At 41.1% G+C, this 15,291-nt stretch overlaps 4 protein-coding genes across 4 annotated transcripts; 3 read left to right on the top strand and 1 right to left on the bottom strand.

The window, feature by feature from the left end:
* Positions 1 to 781: 781 nt before the first annotated feature.
* Positions 782 to 3,153, top strand: BATDEDRAFT_87685 (uncharacterized protein; the record flags this gene model as incomplete). The annotated part of the gene is made up of 4 exons (XM_006678181.1): positions 782 to 1,479; positions 1,575 to 1,954; positions 2,069 to 2,184; positions 2,251 to 3,153. 4 exons carry the CDS (start codon positions 782 to 784, stop codon positions 3,151 to 3,153), a joined length of 2,097 nt encoding a protein of 698 aa, XP_006678244.1.
* A 5,524-nt stretch (positions 3,154 to 8,677) lies between these two features.
* On the top strand, positions 8,678 to 9,418 carry BATDEDRAFT_36846 (uncharacterized protein). Its single transcript, XM_006678007.1, has one exon. The coding sequence runs from the start codon at positions 8,697 to 8,699 to the stop codon at positions 9,381 to 9,383; it is 687 nt and encodes a 228-aa protein (XP_006678070.1). The 5' UTR covers positions 8,678 to 8,696; the 3' UTR covers positions 9,384 to 9,418.
* Positions 9,419 to 9,685: 267 nt separating this feature from the next.
* BATDEDRAFT_10658 (dolichyl-diphosphooligosaccharide--protein glycosyltransferase subunit STT3) lies at positions 9,686 to 12,824 on the top strand (the record flags this gene model as incomplete). Its single annotated transcript, XM_006677686.1, has 5 exons — positions 9,686 to 9,758; positions 10,398 to 10,425; positions 10,523 to 10,582; positions 10,686 to 11,287; positions 11,371 to 12,824. Coding segments are annotated over 5 exons (2,217 nt in total), but the record flags the coding sequence as incomplete, so codon positions are not given.
* A 493-nt stretch (positions 12,825 to 13,317) lies between these two features.
* Positions 13,318 to 15,167, bottom strand: BATDEDRAFT_24099 (uncharacterized protein; the record flags this gene model as incomplete). Its single annotated transcript, XM_006677846.1, has 2 exons — positions 13,318 to 14,582; positions 14,669 to 15,167. 2 exons carry the CDS (start codon positions 15,165 to 15,167, stop codon positions 13,318 to 13,320), a joined length of 1,764 nt encoding a protein of 587 aa, XP_006677909.1.
* Positions 15,168 to 15,291: the final 124 nt, after the last annotated feature.

Below are 15,291 nucleotides of genomic sequence, written 5' to 3'. Positions count from 1 at the left end.
TTTGAAGTCACTTTTTAACCAGACTGATAGTGTTTGATGGACAGATAAGCCAATACAAATATTTCGGTGCATTACTTGAACAAACAGAAACAGGTTTATAAACCCCAACTCATGCAAAAACCACTTTGGTTTGCCTTTCACTGCTCGTTCTCTCCGTGATATACATCTTGAGCATGTTTATGAAACCAGCTACACCAGTCAGCAGTGAAACAAAACATTAGTTTTTGAAATAAATCTATTGGGTAAAATACAATAACGTCGATAAAGCTGGGTAGTCTATTCATAGCTAATGAACAACAATGGGATCAGGCTGGACAGGAAACGCGTTCGTTGGATTTATGGACGTGACGAGGGGTTTAGTTGTCAACTGTACACCCTTCAACTCTCCTTTCATCCAACCCAAACATTGAGTGATTGGCATGGAGATAGTAGATGTATTTCTGAAATGTTCTCTTGAACTAGAGCGCAAAAGTGTGAGATTTTAGAATACTTTAACATCAGAACAGTCGAGTTGAATATCTGGATTGCAATGGATGAATCTGGTGGTCGTACAATGCATGGCTGAACCAAGAGAAAAAAGGATCGTTTCGGTTCAAAATTATAGCCTGGTTGTGTTTAAAAGAGTCGAGAATGTCCAAAGTCAGTTTATACTATAAAAAGCATTACAGATATTTAACATTGTTTATTCCAAAGCAAGTCAATCATTGCAAGATAAAGTGTTCCACTTTACGTGAATACGACTGTAATATTAAACAGTAGCCCGCATCTAAAGAGTTTAATTATGGCAGAAACAAGAACTAAGCGACGGCCAGTGCAGTACTCTGCAGACACACCTCCATCTGCACCTTTGCCAACCGCACTCGATAAAAAAGATGCATTCCAATGCTCACCGTCCCATGCTGAAAGAAACCCTATTGGTTTAAAGGAGAAAGACCCAGTAATTGATGCAGCAAAACAATCGAATCATGTACTTCCACACCAGGCAAACACTTTAGGATGGACTCAACAGTCATATACCCAAGCAAATAAAGAACTGGACGAAGCAACCTTGATGGCAGGACTAGCTAAAAACCTGTATTCGCCTGGCCATCTACAAAATATTTCAAAACCAAACTCTACCAGCAATTCTCAGCAGTTTTATTCTGGAGTAGAGTGTGGAGATTTAAATGCTCTTGGGTCTACGTTAGATTCATCCAAGGGAAAACTCCAACCTTCTATCGCGAGACGCTCAGTTGTGCGCGAAGTAAGCGTTGCTAGCATTGGTGCAAATGCTGTTTCTAATGCTGGTGGTTGCCATGATACTGCATATACAAAGAATTTGTCGTTTCAAAAGCTTTCTTCGTCCATACCGGATTTGGATTCTACCAAAGTGCAACAGCGCAAATCAATGCCAATTACCCTGGCCACTTCAGCTGCATACTCTGGCAGTATATTGAGTATAGAAAATTCTAATCCAGGCATACCAAGATCTCATTCAAGGTAAATCTGCCTGTTTGCTCCCAGATTTGATTTTGGGCCATGGAGTATAAATGTTGAGCTTAGGATATTCATTGAAATTTTATATGAAATCGTAGAATCATGACACAAAGTACATCGGATCCACCAACTGGAGTACTCAAGAGATCGTCTACTCTTCGCGATATCCAACGTTCAGCTCGAGGAAAACTTTTACAAAAATCAGTTGATTCCAGTGAGCCGACGACAAACTCATCCTTTACTGCAACTCAGCCAGGTACTCAACCTCGAGAAGAATCAAATAGATATTCGCATTCGGCTAAATATTCACCAAAATCGTCTCATGGACTGCCCCATCCTTCTTCACCTAGTCCTGCGAGCGTTTCATATGTAGCTGATTTGAATGACAAAGTCTTGAAATTGCAAACAAAAATCGATTTACTTTGCAATGACAAATTAGCTCTTGAAAGTCAGATTGAATCGCTTGGTCACGTTCCAGGTATATCTAAATTGTGCCTAATAACAACCACCTTTTGGTGTGGGAATACATAGTTTACTAGTTGTTGCTTGAAATGTAACTTAATCCATTAATGCATTGTTTTGATCACTTTAGTTACTGCCATATCAGGATCCTCGATTGAATTGAAAGAAAATGAAGAGTCGAGTTCATCAACAACCAAGAAAGACTCGCGAATTTTCGAAAATAAAGAGACGTGGGCAGAGATTAGGGTAAATACTGAACACGCTTTGCTTCATCCAATAGTTTATTCATATTTATATTATAAATTTATATAGAATCTTTCAGCTGCGATTCTGTCACAGTTTGGAGAACCATCTGTTCAAACTTCAAACGCATCCACTTTTTCAGCAAAAAAACAACCAGTTTCAACCCATCCCAATCCGTCGCTGTCTGAATCTTCCCAAGACATGCCATCAATTAACGCACTCTTACTCGACTCCACCAGCCTTTTATCAAAAACTCAATCAATTGACACTTGCACTCATCCATCAAGTTTGGCTTTGGATCAAACAGTTGATTCTTCATTGAAATCCAAGAAACAGTCTGCAGCATCGCTACAAACCACCAAACAAACACCTTCAACAGCATTGCCAAACCCGATGATTTTACCATGTATATCAAAAGTCAATGAACAGGTCAATGCAAGCGAGAAAAATAGTTTGAAATTGGAATCAAGCGAAACCAAATCTGCAAGTCTCGTCCAACCTGTGATGTCTTCAAGTAAACCAAATACACAATCATCGCGACAGATATCGATAAAATCATTGCAGAATATAGATCCAGTGACAAATTCAGAAACTAAAAAGTCTAGTATTGTAAAGCCTTTACTACAGAAATCATCACCTCTACCACCGCATATGCAGAGTAAAAGTCCACCCATGTCGGCAACAAACTTGAAACATGATGCAATGGTGCCAGTGAAACACTCGGTGGCAAGTAGATCTAGTGCAGATATTAGTAATTCTGTAAAAGATTCAAATCTGTCACAGTCGTTGCTTACACTGTCGTTTTCAACCCCAGAGGCATCTATCGCCTTGAACTCTTTATCATCGAAAACAGACGCGATGAGCTCTAAGCCAGACTTGAATCGGAGCAATGGAAATAGTGAGTTGGGAAGTGTATTGCCAAGTGACTTTCAGAACGATTTGATGGATATTTTTGATAGTTTTGGATTTTAAATATATAAAATAGTTGAATAAACTAAACGAGGAATCACCGCTGTATCCACGTAAAATGGAACATTATCTTGCAATATAAGAATAAATAATAGTTGAATATCTGCTGGACATTCTCGATTGTTCCAAACACAGTCATGACGCAAACCTTTTGTGGTTTTATGTGAACGCAACAGTAAAAGTGAATCTGACGATATTCGAGAGTTTGACGGAAAAGGTTCAAGTTTCCAATTTCGATTTCGATTCGATAAACCAGACATTCGATCCATCACTCAACAAAAGAGCTGGAATCTATCAAACTACTGTTTGTTGCTTGTTTGAATAGTATTGTGTTATACTAAGAGTGTTGAGTAGCATGTCTACGTTTACTTCTTCTAAACGAACACTGTTCCAGAGTAAGTATCTCGACTATTGAAGAGTGTCTGTATCTAGCCATGAGTACTGTTTTATTGATATGTTGGGCTATGCATAAAGCATTTTACAGTCAAGAGGGTTTGATGAGTGAGATGTAGTCTGCCAAGAGTCTATCCAGACATTCCAAATGTCCGAATGAATTTCTTTGTTAATCTTCTAGTTGTATTCTGCTTATACTTACACCTGATATCAACTAGCCGTACAGGACACACCTGCTCCAAATGCATATTCAGTGGACCACTCTTTGCTCAATCATGACTCGTACAAACAGTTTGGCTTTCTTGACAAATCACAGCGTTTCCAGGATCGTGTCGCCAAAGGTAATTGCTTTTGAATAGCGTCCATCTTATCTTTTTAAAGCCTAATTTTGTATATACGATGCAGATCGACATAATTCTGGTGATGGTCCCATTTCATCCGAGGAATGTATAATGAATAGATCGCCTTCTCCTCCATCACAGGTTCAGAAACCAGTCCGTAGCGACAAGGAGGAAATCAACAAACTGAAGCGAGAGGTAATTCGTCATGTATCAGCCATTGTTTATATAAATGGATTCTTAATATTGGTGATACTTTGGTGTGATGTACATGTTATCACTAGCATTATATTTAACCTAATACATCAACTTTAGATTACAAAACTTTCCGCCACACTTGAACGTAATCAAATCAAGTACGAAAAGGAATTACATAATATGGCTGATCGTATCCAAAAATCCGAGACACAACTCCAGCTTGTTATTAAAGAAAAGGCTTCTCTTATGTCACAAACTCTTCTTAAAGACAAAACCCTTCATGAACTACAGTATCAGGAACAGACTCTTAAAATTCAATTGGAAAAATCCGAGAAAAACAATGCTGCTTTACTAGAAAAAGCACAACAATTGGCTCCGCTGAAACGCAAACTGGAGGACACGGAAAAGCAGCAAATGAGAGTAAAAACTCACGCAGACCGAAAGATTGTCCATGAAAATGAGACGCTTGTCATGCAAGTTCAAAAACTCAAAACTGAACTGGATTCCACTTTGAGTATCAAGGACTCTATGAGTTCAACAATTCAAAGCCTCAAGACTGAAAACCGAGATTTTCGAGAAAGTATCAATGGTTTAAATGCTACGATTCAAAATACAAAAGATATTCATGACGTTGATCTGCGAAGGTGGCGAGACGAGCGTGCCGAGTATGAGAAGCGTATCACGCAGTTGAGTGAGAAGCTTGTGACTGAAAAAGCAGATTTTGCAGAGATTATCAAGGGCGTAAAAACTTCTGAATCCAATGCAAGAGAAGCTGCTAATAGCGCTTCTGTTTCACTTGAGCGTCAGCGCAACGCGTACTTGCAACGTATTGCACAATTGGAGGGAGATTTAGATATTGTTGAGCGATCGGTTGTTGACAAGACTAAAACGATTGAAACTATGGTGGACAAATCCCGCGCCATGCAGGAATCATATCAAGCTAGGCTAGCTGAATTGACTGCCAAAGCAGAACGATCCGAAAGAGTCACTCTGCTAGAGCATGAAATGCAGCAACTCGAGGCAAAATACAAGCGTGATGTAAAGGGGTTGGAAATTATTGTAACTGAAGCTGTTACGGGTCGTGATGAAGAACGCCAGCGACTTGAAAGTAAAATCAAGACCATTACACAACAGTTGACGCAATTAGAGGCAGAGCATCGCGAAGCCACTCACTCTTATATATCCACGATTGATGCCAAAACCAATCTTGTGCAAGCTAAAGTGACGGAAGTGAAAGAGCTTACTCTGCTGTTAGAGACCACCAAGGCACATGCAGAAGAACTCCAATTTTCCAAGGAGGATCTTGCTCAAACGGTGGCTTCATTAAAAACTCAGATGAAATCTCATACTGAATCTGCAGAGACAACACGCCATAAACTAGAAACTAAGATTCAGTCCCACCTAAATGATATGGCTCAATTGCATAATCAGATCACAGAGTTGAAGCAAACACTCCATACAACAATAGGACGTCACAAGACCGATGTTGCACATGCACAGGAAGTCCGTGAGCAATTAACTCAAAAGCTGAGCGATATGGAGCGAGCACATGCATCTGAATGCAGCCAGTTTAAGCATAAAGTATCTAGTCTTGAACGACAAATTGGCGACCTACAAGAACAACTTGGCGTTTCTACTCAACGACTGGTTTTGGTTGGAAATGAGCATGACGAGGTTTCCGGAAAACTTCAGCAACGCGTCAATATTTTGGAAAAGGAAATGACTGCTCTTATTGCAGACAAAGATGCCAAAGAGGTCATGTTTACAAAAACCAAAGCAGAAATGAATCGCCAGATGGATGCTTTACGTGTTTGTTTGGACCAAGATACAACAAAATTCCAAGAGCGTATCGACTCTTTGAATGCAGAGCTTGAAGAATCTACTACACGTACTATGAATTTGGAGGCTGAGAATGCTCGTTTGCAACAAACATGCCATCAACTGGAGAACTTTAGTAAGGCAGAAAAGTCTGAATTGCGAACCCGTCTTGAATCTGCTGAAAAGCGCATCAACGACAAATCTGCTGAAATGTCTCGTCTCAGCTCACATATTGATACCATTGAGAATGAGAATAAGGTGCTTGTAAAGCAACTGGATGATGTACGGATGTCACATCTGGATGATACAGAGCAGCTCAATCGTTGTATGGCTGAGCTTCAAGATGATTTAAAAAAAGCAAATTCTCAACTCGAGTATGCGGATTCTGCTAGCAAACGACTACAGACAATTATTGATAATCGTGATCATTCCCTTGTTGAAGCTGGTGTTGAACTTTCTACTGCCAAGGCCAATATTGCTGAACTGACTCTTGAACTAAACAAATCAAGACAAAGTATCGATGCTTTAAAGAAAGACTTTTCACGTGCAGAGTTGGTACATGCTGACGATGGTGACAAGGCTCGATTAGAATGTAAACAGATGCAGCATAAACTTGATGAAGCTATTAGCTATGGCCAGAAACTAGAGCTGGATCTACAATGCGTTCAAAACACCCGTGATCAACTCCAAAGCGAGATTGAATCTCTTCAAGATAAGGTCAAGCTGGCGCAAAAGGAAGCTGTTACTCAGCACGAGTTGGTTATGTCTACGCTTGCCGAACGAGACAATACACATGCTCTACTTGGTGAGGTTGAAAATAGAGCCGCGACACTTCAACAACAAATCAAATCTTTATTGGATGAGATGAAACAGGTCAAAGATGATCATTACATTGAGGTAGATCGACTTCGAACTAGTCATTCCGACGCAATTGATGAAATTGAAACACGTCTTCGTCATTGTCAAACTACTATCGAGTCCCTTCGAGACCAAGTTGCTGCCAGAGACGTAGAGCTCACAAAAATGGGTGCATCTAGTGACGCTATTGAGCTCAAATACCATGTGTGTGTTCAAGAGCTTGAAGATACACGTGAGCAGCTGAGTAGTATCAAGCTTGAGTTGGAGACAGCTCAGACCACTCTGTCAGTCACTAAGGAATCTCTTGAAACTCAAACTGCCAAGTACTTGAAACTAGATATTGAAAATTCCAAGAATTTACAGGTTGTTGAATCAACACGATCTGAATTGGCCTGTGTTGAATCAGTGTTGACTGATACAAAGCAATGCGTTGTCAAGCTTGAGCTTGAGCGGGATGCGCTTACAGATGATATCAGAGCCAAAGACGAGCAGATTAGCGTGCTCGAGATGTCTGTGCGTGAAACGGAAACTCGCATTACAGCATTAAAGGAGCATGTGCGTGAACTTGAAAGTGAGCAAAACAAACTTCAAGATCGACTTGATCAGGCCACATTGCTCAAAAAGGAGTTTGTTCAGCGAGAGAATGAGTTGACAAAGCAGATTCATAATGAACTAGAGCCTTGTATCAAGGCCCTCGAGTTACAAGTATCTGAAAAAACAATTTCTTTGAGTAAACTATCAAGCCAGATGCATGATGAAAATATCAAGGCCAAGGAAGCACAGTTTGAACTTGAGCAGCGATTGGCGGCTGTGACTGCTGAACGAGAAAAGTTGGATGTTGCTTTTTGTGATTTGAACAAACAGGTTGCCGAGTCTGAAACCAATGCTCGTATTTCTCGTGAAAAAGCAGATTCTTTTGAATGCGCGCTCAAGACCTCTGACATTGAGCACCAGCAAGCTTTAGAAAAACAGCAGCAAGAGCTAGCTGAAACTGTTGAAATGCATTCCAAGTCGTTTGCTGATATGACCTGTCAGCGTGATTCTATTCAGTCCAAATTGGACAAGGTTGTTCGAGAGAATGAGGATATTCGCAAGGCTATGGATAAGACTATTGTGGAAATGCAACGCGAGCATGTAGATCTGAAGGAGAAACTGACAGTTACTTTGGACAGTCTTGATATGATACGATCTAGTCGTGATACACTTCAAAGCGAGCTTGATGCGTTGAAACAAACTTCTCAGACCCAAATTGATCTTTTTGAGGCTAAATTGGCTGCAAGTGAATCCAGTCTTTCCGAGCAAACCAAAGCAATATCAAGTCTTGAGACTGAGTTGGCGTCTAAACAAAATGAGCTTGCTGCATTGCATGACGAACATGTATCTCTTTCTCGGACTTTTGAATTTAAATCAAAGGAATTTGCGTCGACTCTTGAGCAAATGAATTCCAAGAATGCTGCTCAAGCTAGAACCATCAAGTTTCATATTGCCGAGCAAGAGCGCCTTGAAAGCGAAAAAAATCAAGAGGTAGCTCAACTCCAAGAAAAGTTGGCACACCATGCAGCCAAGATGACACAGCTTGAGGTAGATTTGGAACTTGCACACAAGGAGATGAGTACGCAACAATCTCTGATTGTCAAGAATGAAGGTCGATTAGCGAACGAGTCGAAGCATTTTGAAGCCAGCGTTCAAGAACTTACTACCAAGCTTGCAGTGAAAACCACACGTGCCAAGGAACTCGAGTCGCGGCTTGTATCAGTCACAGACGAGTTATCCATAGTACAACTTCGTCATGATAACTTGGTTGATTCTAGGAATTTTGAGATCAAGCAGGTCAAAAATCAGTATGAGGTTGCTTTGAATGAGTTGACCCAGCTTAAGAAAAAATACAATGATGCAGTTGCACTGTCTCAAAAATCAACTCGATTGGAAAACGATCTTGAGATGATGACCGAGAAAAAGAAACAGCTGCAGACCAAACTGGACGAATACGAGTCCAAATCTCGACTAGAACGGGATGTACTTGCGTCCAAATTGGATGAAACAAACCAAAAGTTTGCAGAGCAAGAGGAGCGATGTATTCAAATGCGAATTCTTTTAGAAGACTCTGAGCGTATCAAGGAAGAAATGCAAGCGAGTTTTGATGCTTCATTAAAGATGCTTCAAGTGCGAGGATCGCTTAATGAAGCCGAAACAAAAAAGATCGGCGAGCTAAATGCAGAGCTGTTTGGACATGCAAATAACCTACAAAAGATCAAGCACTTATCACAGATTAAAGAAGAGAATATAAAGCTGAAGACTCGGAGTGCAAAGGCGGAGCAAGATCGAGATCGACTCAAGGAACGTGTGATATCGCTTGAAAGGGAGTTGGATGCGCTACGACCTTTGGGAGGAATAGCGAAGCGAATAACTGTGAGTAAAAACAAGACCTTTGGCGGACCCAAGTTCAATACGAGCCATTATCATGCAAGCGGATCCAACGCAACAATACCGCGCACGGGAGGAATGGTAGGCGCTGACACGGAAGAAACCAAACATGACGAGAGTGTGACAGACACGACAGCAGACGATACGTTTATGAGTGACAAGGCAAGCCGAGGAACAGGCGGAGTGTCGTTTTTTATATCTTGAGTTTTTTGGAAATAAAGTTTGGATTGACAGCAACCAGATCTCGTTGAAATTTCTTTCTTCAAGCAGCAAAATCCTTGACAAGATTCATCATGGCCTGGGCAATCTCCAAGAGTGCAGGTAGATGGTGACTTGGATGTTGGCGTTGTGGGAGTTGTTATGCTTGCTGAGCATGAGTGCAGTCCAGGCTCTATGCACTTGTGCTGCTGGTCAGATCATGGCTCAAGCTGCTATTGACCAATGTGATCTTGCCAACTAGTCTGCTTTATTAACTTGCACTATTATCAACTGCAGAGTCTGCCTGGTTACGAGTGACTATTTTGGTTCTAATCGGTATCTTGGCCTTCTCCAGCCGTCTGTTTTCTGTCCTGCGTTTTGGTAGGTTTCAACCATCGCTATTCACAGCCGTACTCACGCAAAATGGAACTCTTGCAATGCTTGTCTTGAAATAGATAATAGTTGGACATTTGTTTTCCTATTGCAAATTGAATAGAATCCTCAATTCAATACACAATGTCCATACAAAATCAAACTATAGTTTTGACTTGAAACTGCCCTCATCTGGCATAACCATGCACTACGATCGTCAAGTTTGAAATCAAATCCATCATTACAATTTAGATATTGGATTCAACTATTTTCAACCCACTTGCATTCTAAAACATCAGATACGTCCGCGCTCTAGTTTGAAAACAGTGACTGCAGTCTCAGAAGTGCAACGCTGTTTTCTATGCTGGTCACTATATGAAATACCAATGGGTTTTGTTAAAAAGTTTAAAGGACACAGTGTTGTTCAGTAATTGGTATCCATCATTACGTAGCATTGCTTGTTATTATCACTTTGATATCCTTAGTATTTCATTTTACATGAATGTGGTTGTAAGACAATTGTTACTAAACTCATAAGCTGTACTCAATTCAAAACTATATTTTTTGCACTTGCCATTATTATCACGATTGGTTATTAATATTTTTGTCACTGTCACCAACACTCTATTATATAATTCGATGCTTTAGAAAGCGTTATTCATGAGTTTGATCCATGGTAAGCTCGTGTGTTGATCATTGATAATGCATTCGATATTTAGCTTTTAGATCCAAGCCAACGACAAGGTTCAATACTAACACCCAATCAATTGTAGGTTCAACTATCGTACAACTATTCAGCTTGTAGAAAACGGATTCTATGATTTCCTCAATTGGTAAGTCTGAAATGAAATAGATTGGGTTTGTTACTTTGTTGTATATCTAACTTGATCTATGAAATCTGATCTATTTGTGCTCACGCTATAATGTGAAATAAAGGTTTGATGAACTATCTTGGTATCCGCTTGGACGAGTTGTTGGCGGAACTGTATATCCTGGCATCATGGTCACTGCTGGTCTGATCCACTATGTTTTGAATCTACTCAATTTTCCTATTCACATTCGTGAGATCTGTGTTTTTCTTGCACCGCTATTTTCTGCACTGACCGCTGTTGCTGCCTATCTGCTGACAACAGAACTTAAAGATACTTCGGCGGGTCTTCTTGCAGCCATTTTCATTGGTATTGCTCCCGGATATATTTCTCGTTCAGTTGCGGGATCTTACGACAACGAAGGCATTGCCATTTTTCTACTTGTATTCACTTTTTACTTGTGGATCAAAGCGCTGAAACTTGGATCTGCATTCTACGGTATTTTGACAGCAGTATTCTACTTTTATATGGTGTCTGCATGGGGTGGGTATGTGTTCATTACCAACCTGATCCCCTTGCATGTGTTTGCGCTTATTCTTATGGGGAGATTCTCTACTCGCATTTATATATCATATTCGACATTCTACGTGATTGGCACGTTATCGTCGATGCAGATTCCATTTGTCGGTTTCCAGCCTACATTTACTAGTGAACATATGGCTGCTCTCGGTAAGTTTTATCTATGATACTATTTGATAATGCACGAGTTTGTTACGCCATGTTACAGATAATAATTTAAATTCAATGTTTAGGTATTTTTGGACTTGTACAGATCATGGCATTTATTGAGCTGCTAAAAAGCCATTTATCTGAAACCCATTTCAAGCGTCTTTTTGTTGGTATCGCTATTGGATTTTTCTTTATCGGTCTTGCTGCTTTGGTTGGTCTTACTTTTAGCGGAAAAGTTGCTCCATGGACAGGCCGTTTCTATTCACTCTGGGATACTGGTTACGCTAAAAAGTTTATTCCTATTATTGCATCTGTCTCTGAGCATCAGCCAACTGCATGGCCTGCGTTTTTCTTTGATCTACAGCTTTTAATTGTCGTATTTCCCGCTGGCATTTTCTTTTGCTTCCGTGAATTGCGCGATGAGCATATCTTTGTAATTCTATACTCGGTGACTGCTTCCTACTTTGCCGGAGTGATGGTGCGTTTGATGCTGACTCTTACACCCATTGTATGCGTTGCATCTGCCATTGCCTTTTCATATCTTCTAGACCTATATCTTAAAGAAGATATTGTTGATGCTGCTCGTCCACCCACTTCTGAACTTTTAAACGCAGCTACTGAATCTGTTGAAAAGGAGAGTAGCAAGAAAAAGGCTTCTTCTGGAGATGCATCCAACCATGACACTAATGCTCCAACCACCTTCCACTCTACTGTCAAGTTGGCCGTCCTTGTTCCCATGTGTATTATTCTTTTCATCTTTACTTGGCACTGTACCTATGTAACCTCCACTGCCTACTCATCTCCTTCTATTGTTCTTGCCTCGACGGCTCAAGACGGATCTATGCATATTATTGATGATTTTCGCGAGGCTTACTATTGGCTGCGTCAAAACACGGACGAGAAAGCCAAAGTTATGGCATGGTGGGATTATGGCTATCAGATTACTGGAATGTCGAACCGCACAGTTATTGTTGACAACAATACCTGGAACAATACTCACATTGCTACTGTTGGAAAATCCATGTCTTGTACCGAGGAGGTCTCTTACCCTATCATGCGCAAGCTCGATGTTGACTACGTGCTGGTTATATTTGGCGGTTTGATTGGATACTCTGGCGATGACATTAACAAGTTTTTGTGGATGATTCGTATCGGCCAAGGTGTGTACCCAACCGATATTTCCGAGCGTGATTTCTTTACCCCTCAAGGCGAATATGCTGTTGATGCCCGTGCATCTAAAGTCATGAGGTCATCGCTCATGTACAAACTCAGTTACTACCGCTTTACGGAACTGTATGGACCTGGTCGACCTGGACGTGATCATGTGCGTGGTGCGGATATTCCTGCAACTCCAATCCATCTATCTACTCTTGACGAAGTGTACAGCACCGAGAATTTGATTGTCAGAATTTATCAGATTAAAAAGCCAGACAACTTGGGGAGACCGCTGCATGCTGCAGCACGATTTGGAAAAAAGCGACCCAGGCCTACTCGTGGCAAGAAGGCTGCCTCTGCCTCCAAGAATACTCGTGGTTAGTCTATGCTGGTATCTGCCTATGACTCTAGTTTAAGCAATAAAGTTTTGTTGATTTAAATAAAATGTTGGTATGGTCGAGTCCTTTCTTGCATCAAACATGCAACACAACATCTAATTGAATTTGAAAGTAGCAAAAACTAAAAACGCTTCCGGGTGGGCTCGAACCACCAACCTCCTGATTAACAGTCAGACGCGCTAGCCAATTGCGCCACGGAAGCACACATTCTACGAAATGTCTTGAAACATAATATTCTTATACAAATTCAATTCACTGCTGATCTAGTATTTATTGTTGATTCTTTAATCAAGAGTAGATACTTTTAATCTACAGCGTTTGTAGGAATGGATTATGCCACAAAACTTATGGTTCAGCGCAGCTTGAGTTCAAGTGATCTGAATATCCATATCCAGCACAATTTTACACATTGGTATTAACCCTATAACTGTACTTTTTATTTGAAAGGGAAAAATAGCATTAAAAATTATAAAAAAACTATTTAGCAAGTCCAGGATGTTCGGCTTTGGCGTACCAAACAACAACCGAAAGGCCAAGAATGGCACATAGGATGGTTGCTGCAAGTGCAACAGCGCCGCGAGGAGTAAATCCAGTAGGGTAAAGGCCATACGCTCTTGCTCCGTCAAAGGAAGTCACATCGTCGTGGCCAAAGGCATTTCCAGTGATGGAGTTCTTTAGCAATTTGCATTGATCAGTAGTAGCTTGAGGCACTTTGATAGTTTTTTGCATGATATCTGGTGCTTCAATAAACAGGGCAGCGAGGCCGGCTTCCAAATGCCATTCAATGTGGCAATGGAAGAGCCATACGCCAGGATTATCAGCAAGAAACCGAATTACAACAAAACCTTGGGGTGGGATAACCACGGTATCTCTACGTGGTGGATTTTTAGCCAGCCCATCTGGAACAACGTAAGGGTTAGCAGTGGCAGCATTAGCTTCAGTGACCAGATTAACAATTTGAAATTTGTGGCCGTGCAAATGGAAAGGATGCTGTCCTGGATCACGATTGTATATGATTACATGGATGCCCTTCATATGGCCAAGAGGCATAGCAACGACACCGGGACCGTAAGCGGAAGGGGTGGCTGCTTGCTCAGGAGTCATGGATAAGGCAGTAAACATGGAAGGTGTCTTGTGCAATTGGAAAATAGATCTGTTGAACGTGCCGTGATTCACACCATCCTCATAAACCTCGAATGCCACGTCGAGTGTGTAGGATTGATCGGCAGGGATAGCACTCATGGGAATAGCAGGGACCAGCTTCATTTCATCAAACTGCTCCATGTCAGGATATGGATCGGTGGATACAAACATGGGAGCGTCTGGACTGTATTGAAGAGTGGCATTGACAAAGCCATTGAGCGTATTTGGAGGATTGTCAAACATGGACATGTCCATATCGGCGTGAATACGGAAATTAAAATTGGTCGTGTTTTTAGTAGTGAACAAGAATGCATATCTCTGAGCAGCTGCAATGGGAGTTATGGGAGAAGGGTAAGGTTCAATATCCTCTCCGTCTACTTCGACAATAGAGAGTTCATGGCCCTCGATAAAAAAGTCAAACATGGCTAGTGCAGACATGGTAATAACACGCAAAAGGTAGGTAGTGCCCGGTTTCACCTTGATGATGGTGTTGGCATTATGGTTGATCAAACCAGAGTTAGGAATGGGTTCTCTTCCAGTTGGATTAAAAATGGACAAGAAATGATCGTTGAGCGGCTTGTGTTCTTGATGGTACCAATCTATACATTGTGGAAGGTTGAGCATTGAAAGGTTGTTAATGACATGGCCAATAGTGATGAATTGGACATGAATGCTAGCAATATACCTGAAAGCGAGAGAACAATCTCATCGTCGTACTTGATTTTGGAAGCTGCCTTTTGTGCAGCAGTTGGATGTAAGATAAGAGAGGTACGGAAACCATCAACGTACTGTCCTAGATGGTGTCCATGCAGCCAATACGTGCCTGTCTGCTGAATTGGAATATTGTAGGTGTAAGTCGTCCCTGGTGCGATGCCGCACTCGGTCACGCCAAATGCTCCATCGTAGTAGTTTGTACCATTCTGATACAGACCATGAGCATGCAGAGAGGTTGGCACATCCAAATGGTTGGTAGCATGAAGCACCAACGTATCACCAATTGTAACATGAATGTCATCAATGGGCCATTTTCCATTTACACCAATGACTCGGCGAGGAAATAATCCGTCTGGATTGACGTTGTCAATCCAAGAAATAGTCCAATTAAGGGAGACTGTAGCCGCATGGACAGTAGAAGCAATAGTGAGCCACAAAGCAGCAGACTGTAGTGATGTGAATGCAAGCATGACACTGGATATTTGCAGTAGATTAATAATATCCGATGAGGATTCAGACTAATCAAATTGGCAATGCAGAACAAGACTTGAACCAGACTCTTATATATAACAAACGGGTTTCCCAAGTAGCTAC

Source organism: Batrachochytrium dendrobatidis, assembly GCF_000203795.2.
Source record: "Batrachochytrium dendrobatidis JAM81 unplaced genomic scaffold BATDEscaffold_4, whole genome shotgun sequence".
NCBI lineage: Eukaryota > Fungi > Chytridiomycota > Chytridiomycetes > Rhizophydiales > Batrachochytrium > Batrachochytrium dendrobatidis.
Note: the sequence above shows the minus strand (reverse complement) of the source record. Positions and strands in the feature narration are given on the sequence as shown.